This window comes from Nicotiana tomentosiformis, chromosome 3 (assembly GCF_000390325.3).
Source record: "Nicotiana tomentosiformis chromosome 3, ASM39032v3, whole genome shotgun sequence".
NCBI classification, from domain to species: Eukaryota; Viridiplantae; Streptophyta; class Magnoliopsida; order Solanales; family Solanaceae; genus Nicotiana; species Nicotiana tomentosiformis.
In genome coordinates this window covers 19,584,574-19,598,765 of record NC_090814.1, presented here as the reverse complement: position 1 = coordinate 19,598,765, position 14,192 = coordinate 19,584,574, and the positions used below count along the sequence as shown (strand labels likewise).

Sequence of the window (14,192 nt, the reverse complement as noted above, 5' to 3'; positions counted from 1 at the left end):
TGATGAGGGATTTTCAGAAAGGTTTGCCATTTCTGTGTTTGGGAATTTGGGAAAAATGGGTTTGTGTGTGTTTTGGAAGATGAGAGAAGAGAGAAATTCTTGACGGATTGAGAATTGAGAAGTGAGGAAGCAACTAAGGCCTAATCAATTTAAAGTGGAAGTGTTTGATTGGGTAACGGCAGCCTTTGCAGAAGTCTAATCAAACTGGAATTGAGTTTGAAAAGACGTAGAAGAGTGTCCCTGAAATCTAGTCACTTAATGTGGTTTGGACTCTGTTGAATAAAATCGGTCCATTTCGTAACTGATAAGATCGAGGGGTTTAGGATTGAATGGGACTCTCCTCTTAATCATAATCCAAATATAATTATTTCAAAATATGCATAGTGGAGAGTACGTACCAAGTAATCTTGATGAACCAGGTTCTTCACTGAGAAATCTCTTGTGTAAGTCTGAGTTTTCCAAGAAAACAGATATAATATCATTAGAGATTAATGAGTCATTTTAGCACATGGCACAAGAGTATACTTATGAAAGTATGAGTCTGAGCAAAATCTAATCTAATTATTTACAGAAATTCACAATTTTTCTTACCAATATTTTGAGTTGGAACTGGATCCTTTTAGGTGATCTTAAACATCCCTAATTCTAACATATTCCTTTCAAAGTGATCTCTACTTAGAGCTTTTGTGAATATATCATTTATTTGCTTGTCAGTAGCACAAAATTCTATAGTGATCAAACCTTTTTCATAGTTGTCCCTTAAAAAGTGATGCCTAACATCTATGTGCTTCGTTCTTTTGTGATGAACCGGGTTCTTAGTCATACTAATTGCACTGTTGTTATCACAAAAGATGGGGATACAAACTATATCAATTCCAAAGTCCATTAATTACTGTTTGATCAACAACAATTGAGCACAACATGAGGCAACAACAACATACTCAACTTCAGCAGTAAATAAGGCCACATAATTTTGCTTTAAGGTGGACCAAGACACAAGACATGAGCCAAGAAAGTGTGCCATACCTGAGGTGCTCTTTCTATCCACAAGAAAACCTATATAATCAGCATCAACATACCCCACTAAGTTAAAATTACTACCTTTTGGATACCATAGACAAAGCTCAATGGTGCCTTTTAGGTAACTCAGGATCCTCTTGACAACAGTCAAGTGAGACTCCTTTGGACTTGCCTGAAATCTAGCACAAAGGCCTACATTGAAAACAATGTCAAGTCTGCTAGCAGTGAGATACAACAAAGAGCCAATCATTCCCCTATACAACTTCTGATCAACAGATGAACCAAGTTCATCTACATCAAATTTTGTGGCTATTGCTATAGGAGTGTCAATTTCTTTGGAATCTTCCATTTTAAACCTTTTAAGCAACTCTTTCACATACTTCTGTTGATGGATCATAGTTCCATTTGAATTTTGTTTAATTTGTAAGCCTAAAAATAAATTAAGCTCACCTATCATACTCATTTCAAATTCACTCCCCATTAGTTTAGCAAATTCTTTACTTAACTTATCAGTATTTGCTCCAAAGATTATATCATCAACATATATTTGAACTACCAGGAGATCTTTACCTTTTCCTTTCAAGAATAAAGTATTGTAAATTTTACCTCTCTTGTAGCCATGCTCAAGCAAGAATTTTGATAATCTTTCATACCATGCTCTTGGAGCCTGCTTGAGCCCATAAAGTGCCTTGTCAAGCTTGTACACATGATCAGGACATTTCTTGCTTTCAAAGCCCGGAGGTTGCTTGACAAACACTTCTTCCTTTAGATAGCCATTGAGGAAGGCACTCATGACATCCATCTAATGGAGAGTGAATTCCATATAAGTAGCAAAAGCTATAAGGAGTATAATTGCCTCCAATCTTGCAACTGGAACAAAAGCCTCATCATAGTCTATGCCCTCCTCTTGACTATATCCTTGAACCACCAATCTTGCCTTATTCCTCGTAACTGTTCCATCTTCATCAGTTTGTTTCTGAAGACCCACTTTGTGCCAATTACTGATATGTCCTTGAGTCTTGGTACCAGATGCCAAACTTGACTTCTCTCAAATTGATTGAGTTCATCTTGCATTGCATTCACCCAAACTGCATCTTGCAAAGCCTCAGCAAAAATTTTAGGTTCAATCAGAGATAAAAAAGCATCAAAAGCACAAAGATTCTTCAAAGAAGATCTGGTTTTGATTCCAGAGGTTGGATCTATGATTATGTTCTCAATGGGATGAGAACTTTGATACTTGTAAGGTTTCACAACCAGCTGGTTTCCCTTAGATGTTCCTTCAAAGTTTTGTTGTCGAGGAACAGGTTCATGGATAGGTTCCCTTGAGGTTTGAGGATTACTTCCTCTTTGTTCAGTTCCCCCTGTCAAGTTGCCCTGAGCTTGGATGCGCATACATATGTTTAAGTATTCTAAAAAATATAATTATATTATATATGATCTAGGGAGGGAAGCATAAATTCACGTGCCCATGTACCCTCCTAGATACGCCCTGTTATTAGGGAACTACGTAAAAGTTAAGTAGTTCAAAAGAAAAAAGCATTGGATTACTTTTTTTCTAATCACTTAGTAGGCGTTTGGACATAAAAATTATAATTTTAAAAAAAAAAAATAGTATTTAGAATTTAAAATTATGTTTGGACATGCATTTTACTTGAAAAAATATTGCAGTTTTGTGAGTGGGAAAAATAATTTGAAAAAGTGGTCTTTTGAAAAACTCATATTCGAAAAACTTTCACTTGCAAAATTTTATGGACAAACATATTTTTGAAAAAAAAGAAATTTTTTTATGGATAAACGATATCTTACTCAGTAGTCAGCAGAAAGGGCCTCTCCGGTTTCTTATAGTTGCAATCTTGGGACACAATTCTTAGAAATATCAGAATGTTCTAATAGGTGCTGCTTGCATTACTCTCAATGCAAGAGGTGTGCTAGCCGCTTCTACAATTTGGTTGTTTCTGTTGGCCCAAGTGAAGTTTATTTTGATGATTGACAAAGGAACTCCAGCATGAACCAGGTCCATACACAGTATACACAGACATGGGCCGATTCGAGAATAAGGGATGCATGTGAAGGAGATAAGCTTAAGTTGTTATATCTGATATCTCCTTACAAAAAGGTTGCATAAATGATGAGGAGAAGGACTCCTTACTCGAAGAGAACTTTATCCAAAATAAGGGAGGAGTTAGAAGTTGAAGATAACTAGAACTCTTCCACCAAGGAAGAGTAGCATTAGAACTCTAGTTATTTCTTATTCTACTAACTCTATATATTACGGGATGTTCTCATTTTACAGGTACGCACAAACGCTGAAGTTAAACGTGAGTTGAGAGCAAAATAGCAAGGCATTTTGCAAGCAATTCTTGTGTGATTCAAGTGTGCGAACTTGAAGTTACATGAACCAGATAGAAGAACCAATTCCAAGCGTCTGTCTTTTATTCTAGTTCAATTGTAGTTGGTGTTTTCAATTTGTACCTTTCAGCTTTATCTAGAAGCAATTGTATTAGGTACTCTGATTATTCAAGTTAGAGTTAACTTAAAGTTGTCGCAACAGTTAGAGGCTGGCTGCCACAACGGGATTAGAGTTAATCCTTAGGTTTACAAAGAGTTTTGCAAATGTTGTTTTGGCTCAGTGATTTAGTGAAGTGTTGGGGAAAATCCTATTGAGTAGTAGGTTATGATTTTTTCACTTTTAAGCCAGATATTTTTCACGTAAAAATACTTGTGTTCTTTACTTTTCGTATTTGCTATTTTCGCAACAGTAGTATAAGGAACACTTAGAAGAAGCAGGTCCTTCTATAATCAGTGCACGCGAAAATTGGACACCACACATATCACCCCTTCTTGTGTGGCATTGATTTATAAAACATCAATTGGTATCAGAGCAAGTTATCCTTGAAGAGGCTAACACCTTAGGAGAAGATCAAGATGAGTGCACCACTAGGAAACTGGGAAGGGCAATCCATTGCTAGGCCACCACTCTTTAATGGCTAGTACTACTCTTGGTAGAAAAACAAGATGAGAGATCACATTATAGGAGAGGATTTTGAGTTATGGGATATTGTCATCGATGGTCCACTGGCTACCTTAAAGATAAATGCTGAAGGAGTAGAGGTGCCAAAGACAAGAGCGGATTGCACTGCTGAGAACTTGAAGAAATGGGAAAAGAATGATAAAGCCAAAAAATGGCTTATTTGTGGACTTGGTCCAGATGAGTACAGTAGAATCCAAAGTTGTACCACTGCTAAGAAAATCTAGGACACTTGAAGATATGCTAGGACTATGCTTCTTTCTAGTAAACTGCCCCATAGTTTGTGGACAGAAGCTATGAACACTGCATGTTACATCATAAATAGGGGCATGACTAGACCTCTTGTAGAGAAGACTCCCTATGAGTTACTTAAAGGGAGAAAGCTAAACATATCCCATCTTAGGGCATTTGGATGCAAGTGCTTTGTGCACAATAATGGTAAAGACTCCCTAGGTAAGTTTGATCCCAGAAATGATGAGGGGTATTCTTGGGATATTCTTTACATAGTAAAACTTATAAGATTTATAACAAAAGAACTATGTGTGTAGAAGAAAGTGTACATGTGGTTTTTGATGAAACTAACATTCTTTCTGAGAGGCAGGAACATGATGATGAAGCAATTGGGCTGGTGAGAAATTCAAATGAAACTACAGCACAGACTGAAGCTGCACCAGAAGTAGGAACAGGTGATGGAACAGGTCCTTCCACCCAAAGTATCTCTAAGTGAAATTGTGTGTTCAAATCTTATGTCAATATTGATATTTCTTTTTTCTAGGACTAGGCGCACACGAGAGATGGGTGCATGTTTGGTGTCACTTTTTTGCGTATTAATTAAGTTCTTTTTCTTTCTTTTTCTGTTTGGTTTATTCTTTCAAATTTTCACACCTAGAAATTTCTAGTCTTCTTCTGTCACCGTAAAATCTTAAATGATTAAGTAAAATATGTATATTAAAATTAGTAGCAATGGATAATGTAGCATTTAGTCCATGGGTTCAACCGATCCCAACATTTGCTACAAGGAGTATAAATATATGTAACAAAATTACTATTTAAAAAAATCAATTTTGAACTTATAATTCCAAAAGTTTAATGGATCCAATATTAAGAACTAAAGGTTGAACCCGTAAAATTTATATCATGTATTTACTTATTCTTAATAGTGCGCCCATCTTACTAAGATCCTGGATCCACCTCTATTCCCTATGCTTGCACTCTGAGTTTCAGATACAATGAAATTAATATCAAGCCACTCGTGGATTACAAATTAAGGAAAATGTATCTAGAAGTTTAATCATTTGATCCTGATAAAAGAAATCCAGTTTAGTATTTGATATCATAATACGTGCAAAATTCTTTCTATTCGTAATTTTAGCATACAAATGATCACAGATTGTAATTATAAGCCTCTCAAACTCTTAATTGAAATCCTGTCTCAAATCATGTAATGTACTTTTTCTGTTTACAATTAACCATAAGATTTTGTGATTTATGATCATAACGAAGCATTCACCGTATTTTGAGACCATTGCAATTACGGAAATCACTTTTAGTAAAATTGAAAGTTCACTAGAAATCAATCAAAACAAGCCTAAATCCCAGGAAGGGAAGCAAAGCCTCTTCTAGCAAGGGACTAAAACTTCCCAGTCTCTTTGATTGCCATGGTATTACATTCTATGAGAACCTAATGAAGCTTGTTTTTATACCAAAAGACACCCTTGTTCTGGTCACCTTCATCTGGCTCAACGTAAACACACTCCTTTGCTTCTCTATACATGGCCTTCCAAATCGACGTCCCATCAAATTGATAGTAGTCACCTAATATTGGTTTTATCGCCTTTGTGGCTTCCATTGCATGATAATGTGGCATGGTTGAGAATAAATGGTGCGCGACATGAGTGTCTGTGATGTTGTGGAATACCTTGTTGAGAATGCCATAATCTCTGTCAACTGTGGCCAGAGCACCCCTCAACCAATCCCATTCGGATGAATCGTAATGAGGCAATGAAGGGTGTGTGTGCTGCAAATATGTGATCAATACGAGGAATCCGTTGACAATGAGCAATGGACATCCATAAACACAGACAACCCAAGCAAGTCCTTTTGCTGCCACAAGATGGTAAAGTCCAAAGAGTACAGCAAAAATACCAGCATCAGAAACAAAGATCTGAAGGCGCTCACGGTCTGTGTAGATAGGGCTATTAGGATCAAAGTGGCAAGCGAATCGGTCATAAGGTCGGCCTGAAACATTGAACATCAAGTATAGAGGCCAGCCTAGAGTGAGCTGGACAAGAAGTATAAGGATTCTGCCTGGTGGATTGTTAAGATAAGTGGAGAACCAACTAATACTCGACTTCACCTTTGGTACAAATACTTCATCGCGATCCATAGAACCTGTATTAGAATGGTGGCGACGATGACTGTATTTCCAAGAGAAATAGGGGACAAGGAGAGCAGAGTGTAGGACAAGGCCAACAGTATCATCAAGCCATTGATAGTCACTGAAGGCATGGTGACCACATTCGTGGGCAATGACCCAAACTCCTGTTAGATTACAGCCTTGGCAAATCCAGTACAGCGGCCAAGCTATATAGGAGAGATTGTAAGGCAGGAGATGGAAATAGTTGGTCGCGGCATAGTAGAGGAGAAAGGCTATTGTAAGGTCATAAACAACATAGGAGAAAGAGTGTAGGACAGATCGCTTGAAACAATGGGGTGGGATGGCTTTCTTGATCTCACCAACAGTGAAGGGTGGTTTCGAATGGGGTACTCTTTGCAGGACATCAGACTTGGACTTCTTGCCCTCAGATGGAACCGACATTCGACCTCCAGCACCCATTGTTCAGTAGCCTGCAATAAGAGGAATAGGGGTGTTCATGGTTCAGTTTTTTCCTAAAAATAAACCAAACCAAGTAAGTCGGTTCTTCAAATATTAAAGCCAATTAAGTCGGTTTTTTATCGATTTGGTTTTTGTCAGTTTTTCGATTTTTTCAGTTATTTATCAGTTTTTTTCTTAAATATGAGACATACACTACCAAACACATATTCCGAAGACTTCATTTTCAATGTAACACTATCAAACCAATTGCTCTTTGAGAAATCTATCATTTACCAAGATAAATGGATAATAATTGAATTAACTAGTGATGAATAATTTAAGTACTCAATTAAAAATCGATTATTTTTAACATGAAAGAAATTCTTGTACTTAGCAAAAGAAAATTACCAATCAAACTAGAATGTAAAGGCAAATAATTAGATTATTATAATAGCAAAAAACTAGACTAAAAATATAAACGACTAATATGTACCATAAAATTTTAGAAACTTTATATAAAAATATACATATATAGGTATAATAATAAATTTAAATAGCTACTTCTATAGTCGGTTTGGTTCGGGTTTTTTCGGTTATTTTTTTATTAAAACCAAAACCAAACCAAATTTGATCGTTTTTTAAAATTCAAAACCAAAACCAAACCTAAAAAGTATCGGTTTTTTTGGTCGGTTTGGTTCGGTTTTTCGGATTTTTATGAACACCCCCAAAAGGACTATAGGAAACTGTTGCTGTTTTGGAATGTCACATAAATTTGTTAAGGCTAATCATTGGATAAAATAGGTCTCAGCATTTAAAGATATAACAAACCAACTGATTTAGCCTGCCCTATTATAAATTCAAAGACAACGGCATATACAACCAAAATGCAATACCATGGATTAAAAAAGTTTTGTAGAAGCAGATATATAATATTAGACATATTCCAAATGAGGCAAACTCAAGAGAAGGTGGTTAATATTATCAAGTTGCCATTAGACTGCTGCAATTTCAACATGCCATGAAGGTTACAGCTGATGTTTTATCGGCTTGCGTTTCTTTAGCCGTCAAATTTAAGATTAGCAATTAATAATAATGGTTCTTAAAATCAATTAGGTCAGTCAAATCCAAGAAGCAGCCAGTATTTAACTGTATACTTTAACTTCAACCTGAGATATAAAAGACGTAGGCGAAAGTTCCATTGAAGGTGAACAAATTTTAATTCTTCTTTTCCCATTCAACCAAATACAACAGTATCAAGGAAAATCCTTGCATGAGGCCATCAACTTGTTGTTTTCTTCTTGACTAGGTTAAAGGTAGTAAATGAAACTTTAATACTAGTGGAAAATACGTAGGAATTGCTTTTCTTGGGTCAGAACTTTCTTCAGAGCAAACTATATAGGTGACAAGCTTATCAATTAAATAAAGCAGAAGAATCAACAATTTTCTCGCCTGACAATTATTAATTAGTCAAGGGAAATAAAGAACTACTTGGGCGGTCATTAACTATTGAAAGCTACGAAGCTCGAGCAAGACAAAAGAATTTTTAAAAAAAAGGATGGACCACATAATCAGGGGCAGATTTATTACAAGGCACGTGAAGCCGTAGTTTTTCTGTAAAAATAAATATTTTATATACATATTTTTTAAAATTAATATTATATTAACTATTGTATAGGTAGATTAAAAAAAATTATATATATATATATATATATATATATATATATATAAAAGCCTCTGCTGACTTAATCTGGCAGAATAAACAAAGGAAACCAGAAGCCGCCAAATAATACCAGTTTAATTTAATAAAAGTGGGCCATTTATGCAAGAAAAGTTAAAGAACATGTTACAAGGTCACATCAGATCCAGTGAGCAAAAATCTCAAGTTCATACGAATACACGTCCCAATTCAATATATTATATTCCTTTCGTGAATATAATATAGTTATATGGAGACGAACTAAAATTATGCAAACTAGCTACACATCTTCACATGACAATACAAAGCAATACTGCTATGCATGTGACTAAACAAGATCAGAATTGGACAATTAAAAAAATACTCCACGCAGATCTGGTCGTCCAATTAAACTTTTGCCTGACTGCAATTAGTTTTTGAAATATTAAACATAGTATGGGAATCTTTTCAAACTTAGCTTACTTCAATTTGGAAACAGGAACTTGTAAAAGGACTCTCAAGCAAGAAAATGAGCTATGTTACTCCTCATACCTTTTTCCCTATTTTTGGAAAGGGAGGAGACACTGGCTGATCTAAAATTCGTTCTAAATTGAGACAGTGAAATTTGAGTTTAATTCCATATCATTGAGTTTTACCTATGGATTGCCACTTTGGGGGTGTTCACTCTAGCTGTATCTATCAACATCAGTATAGTGTAGGAATAAAATTCTTTAAATTATGGTAAGGAAATCTGGACCACTTCATAAAGTCAAGATTCACACCCCTTGTACTGGCCAAAAGCACTAAGATACAGAGTAGTTATAATTAATACTTTCACTTTAATTATTTTTTTTGGTCGCTTTGACAATATTAAGAAATTAAATTTTTAGCATTAATTAACAATAAAAATAATTATATTAATCTTAATTTATTTATTGCAAAATATAACAAATACTCCTAGAATCTTTAATCCAACGAAAACTTTGAAAAATAATAATAATTTCTTCTTCATATATGAAAAAAGCAAATATTATGAATTACAAGAAAAAGACCAAAAAATCAATTAAATTGAACCAAAGAAATATAAAAAAATAAACATTAAAAATCAGATATCTGCCTAGATCTTGTTCCATCCACTCGGACAATCAGTACATTAAATCATAGCATAAAACAAGAACGCTGATAACTTTTTAGATTTGAATATAAGTAGCACTCTAATACCATAGATCCATAGCTACTGTATCTATTAAAAATGAAAAATTGCTACTGTATACAAAATGCACATCAAAAATTTAATCTCCCTCTGTTGCTTGAATGCAAATGCAAAAAATCAAAACTTGAAGCTTCAAATCACCCAAGAAAAAGAAACCAGCTCTCAGATCACCATAAACAGAAAATGAAAAAGAGAGAGGCAGAGACAGAGAAAAAGGAAAGTACCTGACACAACTTAACTCCCTCTTTCTAAAAACTTCACAGGACACTAAACTTTTCCTATTCTCTCTCTATATATGTAAATGTTATTTGTTCAGAGGCTCCAATGAATTGGAGCTTTCTCTGATGTATTTTTGAGGAATGAGAAGCAGAGGAGGTATGGGTATTTAAGCTTTTTAGTTTCCCTGCTCCGTAATGTATGGCCTACGCAACGGGTGGAGAAAAAATTGAAAATAATGGGGTCCATCCACTAGCTATGTTTATGGCTTTCGGTTTTTCTTTTTCTTTTCTTTTATCCACCGTACATCGTGAATATTTCCTAGCGCCCACTCCTTGTAATTGTAGGCTATTGAGTATAGGCAGGGGTGTTCATAAAAATTCAAAATATCGAACCAAATCGAAAAGCGAATTAAATTGATTAAAAAAGTGATATTTTTTAGGTTTAGTTTGGTTTTGATTTTGAATTTTAAAAATCGATCAAATTTGGTTTGATTTTGATTTTAATCAAAAAATAATCGAACTAAAACGACTATAGAAGTAGCTATTTAAATTTATTATTACACCTATATATATATATATATATATATATATATATATATATATATATATATATATATATATATATATATATATATATTTATATAATATTTCTAAAATATTATAGTACATATTAATCATTTGTATTTTAAGTCTAGTTTTTTGCTATTACAGTAGTCTAATTCTTTGCCTTTACATTCTAGTTTAATTGGTAGTTTATTTTTGCTAAGTACAAGAATTATTTCATGTTAAAAATAATTAATTTTTAATTGAGTACTTAAATTATTCATCACTATTTGATTCAATTATCATCAATATATCATGGTAAATGATAGATTTCTCAAAGAGCAATTGATTTGATAGTGTTACGTTTGAAAATATAGTCGCCAAAATATGTGTTTGGTAGTGTAGGTCTCATATTTAAGAAAAAAATCGATAAATAACCGAAAAACCGATAAAAATCGAAAAAATCGAATCCCTAAAAAACCGACTTAATTGGTTTGGTTTGGTTCCAACATTTTAAGAACCGACTTACTTGATTTGGTTTCTTTTTAGGGAAAAATCGATCCAAACCGAACCATGAACACCCCTAACTATAGGAAAATGTATTTTTCTCGTTCACTTTTACTTGTTTATTATATTTACTTGTTTATTATATTAAATTAAGAGAAAAATAATTTTTTTAAATACTTTATCCTTATCATTAATTATTCATTCCCCAAATCATTTCTCAAGTCTTGAAAAAGCTATCATTATTATGGTAAAATTGTAAAATACATAAACAAAAAAAAATTAACAGCTTGTTTGGATGGTTGTTATGTATAGTTTCATAATGTATCGTATAGTATTGTATTGTATTGTACTGTATCGTTTTGATTTATACAATATTTGGATAGATTGTATTGTTTGCCTTTGTTTCATGAAGTCATGCACCAATAATATGAAGAATAAACTTACAATATTATAAAAGAAAAAGTAAGGTATGAGGTAATACTATTGTATAAAAAGGTATGGTAAAAGATAAAATAGAATTTTTTTTACTAGGCTAATAACCTTTCAAGGATCCATAATAACCCTTTTCCCCATAACACACAAGAACAACCATCATAACCGGAACAAACTTTCACAGTTCACAAACCAAATAAATCGAGCGCCCTCCAGGCATAAATTCTCGAATCAACGATATTACCACAATCTTCATACTTGGTTTCAATCTTCACTCAATCAAGTGACTATATGCCATTCTTACACAATCTTTCCATGGGACACGCTCTCCCGACCTTTCGCACTAGGTAATTGGTCTGCACATCCATGTTACCGGTTACACTAATGATGTAAAGCATATCAAGAATCCACAAATCAATACACAAGGTCTCTTACACCTGTCATCGACCTTAGGTGACGCCGAAAACAATACCATCTTAGTTTAAACATCTAAATCCTTTTCCTGCTCATCCGAGCTCATGACATCCTTGTCAACACCGAACCGAAAACTTGAATCCTCAACTTTTGAATCCCATGCTACTTAATGCACTTAATCACGCAAATGCGCAGGAGTACAAGAATTCCATCATAACTCCCCGAACCACTAATATGGTAAACACTTCATCATATAGAAACCTTCTACTTAACTCATTTTAAGAGAGCCATTGCAACACGTGACTGAATTTCCATATCCGCAGAAAATACCTGCCTCAAGTAGTGGTCTAAATCACCATAACTCATCTAGGATCCCTCTACACATAACACGCCATAATACTTGAATTCCTCCAAATAAAATCAATTACGGCGGCCGTCAAGCCTCGCACGTAACGCCACAAATCACATGCATAACTCAATGTGCTGAAGGAACTGATCATTGCCACCATCATGTCGATTCAACCATTGTTAGTTGACCCGTCTTTTCTCAATTTATTCTCAACTTACCTTAGAAATAATAATAGCTCCATTCATTATATCACGAACTCAAATCTACACTCATCCCGAGTAACCTTATTCACGAGACCACGCTGTTTCAAAACCCACTATTCATCTCATACCCCTCCTTGTGCGCACTTTTACATCTTTAACTGGTACATACATTCTGATACTTCTTTTATGAATCCGAAGTTATTTTCTTCCGTTTCTCTAATGCTACACCACAACCTGAAGATAACGCAGAGTACTCCAAGCCCCGTTTCATAATCTGCTGCAAAAGCTCGATACTCAACCATACTACGGACTCGAGATCCTTAGACACCGCACTTTAAATTTTTGAACCCACTAAGACCATTATTGAGAGTCACTTCCTCTACTTGTTCCCAAACATGATCAACTCCAAGGCCCTGCTAGCACATGGACACTTTTTCAAGGAAACACCCGACTATCTCACTTTCCCTGTGCATTATATCTACACGAAGCATAAACTATGAGTCTTCCCAAAGCCTAGACATGAATCAATAAGGACAAATATGGCACACATTCCTCAAATCCTTTGCTTAAATTACCACCGATGTTTTTTTTCTTTAGTCGTAATGACCCACCAATACACCGATAACCAGGAACCGCACAAGTTGACACTACGCAATCCAATCATAGACGGTGGGCTCTCCCACTTAGCTTGAAGCTACAATTACATAAATTCTGGAATTCACCGAGATTCTTTCTTCATCGTTGACATGATCCTGCATACACAACTCGCCAAATTTTTAAAAATCCTTCTATTAACCTTTAATAAACACTCTGAACCACTAGCCATATTTACATATTAAATCGCTTATCGGGTAGCCAGTAGAATTCTTCGTAGAAGATTTGTCAACACCACGTGACCGCTAACCTGCTCACAGGAGATAACCCATATGTGAAAATTACATGCCGACATATTCCAACGTCGCTTCACTGGGTGTAATTACTACGAAATCAGTAGATCATCCTGAGTCCGAGCTCATTCACCAGCTGCACCAGTCCGTTCACTCCTCATGGACGTCAACTAAAGGTGCGACAATACATTCCAATCCAAAGTCATGTTGTATCCTTCTTCATATCACGCAACTCCCTCCTGTCACACCCAATCTTCCTCAATATAGTAGCCAATATTCCAAATTAAGCCCGTAGACCTAGTCACTGTCCATCATGAATCCCAAATCACTCTAAACTTTCCTCAAGACATGTAGTTATCCTACCCCGTAACCCATATGCTACCTTGCCACTCTCCCACTTTGGTCAAACCATTTCCTTTAAGCAACCATTTGACTCCGGTTCCTCACTCTTGGCCTTCTAGAAAATTTAACCACCGCAAGGCACCTCCCACATGCACTTCCTCATCCTTCGCTGCCCAGTGGTTGCCAAAAAAAAATCTATCATTATAGCACTTGAACCAACAGATCGCTACTAACTTTAAACCTCTTAAAAGATCATCTTTCTTGAGCCATCAATACTAGAAGTACCAATTTGATTCCGAAACCTCTACACTCTGTTATCGCTGACAACCGCATCTCAAGCACCATTTCACAATATCCTGCCCCGAATGCAAATTGAAGAAGGCCATAACATCGGCAAACCTTAACCCGTTCAACAAGGATGATGACACCACATCACAGTTTAAGAACTATACTACGCTCGAAAATACCAAGTCCCGTTACTCCATCAACCTAAGTCTGAACATTCTTAGTTCAATTTCATTTCCTCCGTTGGAAGTAAATATCGAA

General features: G+C 35.2%; 2 protein-coding genes across 2 annotated transcripts; one reads left to right on the top strand and one right to left on the bottom strand.

The window, feature by feature from the left end:
- The first annotated feature begins 4,035 nt into the window (after positions 1-4,035).
- LOC138907451 (uncharacterized) lies at positions 4,036-4,775 on the top strand. The gene is made up of 2 exons (XM_070198047.1): positions 4,036-4,237; positions 4,597-4,775. Exons 1-2 carry the CDS (start codon positions 4,036-4,038, stop codon positions 4,773-4,775), a joined length of 381 nt encoding a protein of 126 aa, XP_070054148.1.
- Positions 4,776-5,579: 804 nt separating this feature from the next.
- On the bottom strand, positions 5,580-10,116 carry LOC104089719 (delta(12)-fatty-acid desaturase FAD2-like). The gene is made up of 2 exons (XM_009594686.4): positions 9,976-10,116; positions 5,580-6,895 (listed from the first exon to the last, which is right to left on the bottom strand). Exon 2 carries the CDS (start codon positions 6,882-6,884, stop codon positions 5,730-5,732), a length of 1,155 nt encoding a protein of 384 aa, XP_009592981.1. The 5' UTR covers positions 6,885-6,895; positions 9,976-10,116; the 3' UTR covers positions 5,580-5,729.
- Between the last annotated feature and the right edge of the window lie 4,076 nt (positions 10,117-14,192).

Coding starts and splice junctions, on each gene's coding strand:
- LOC138907451 (XM_070198047.1), top strand. CDS start 4,036: ATGAGAGATCACATTATAGGAGAGGATTTTGAGTTATGGGATATTGTC. Junction 4,238..4,596: donor ACTTGGTCCAGATGAGTACA/GTAGAATCCAAA, acceptor CTATGTGTGTAG/AAGAAAGTGTACATGTGGTT.
- LOC104089719 (XM_009594686.4), bottom strand. CDS start 6,884: ATGGGTGCTGGAGGTCGAATGTCGGTTCCATCTGAGGGCAAGAAGTCC.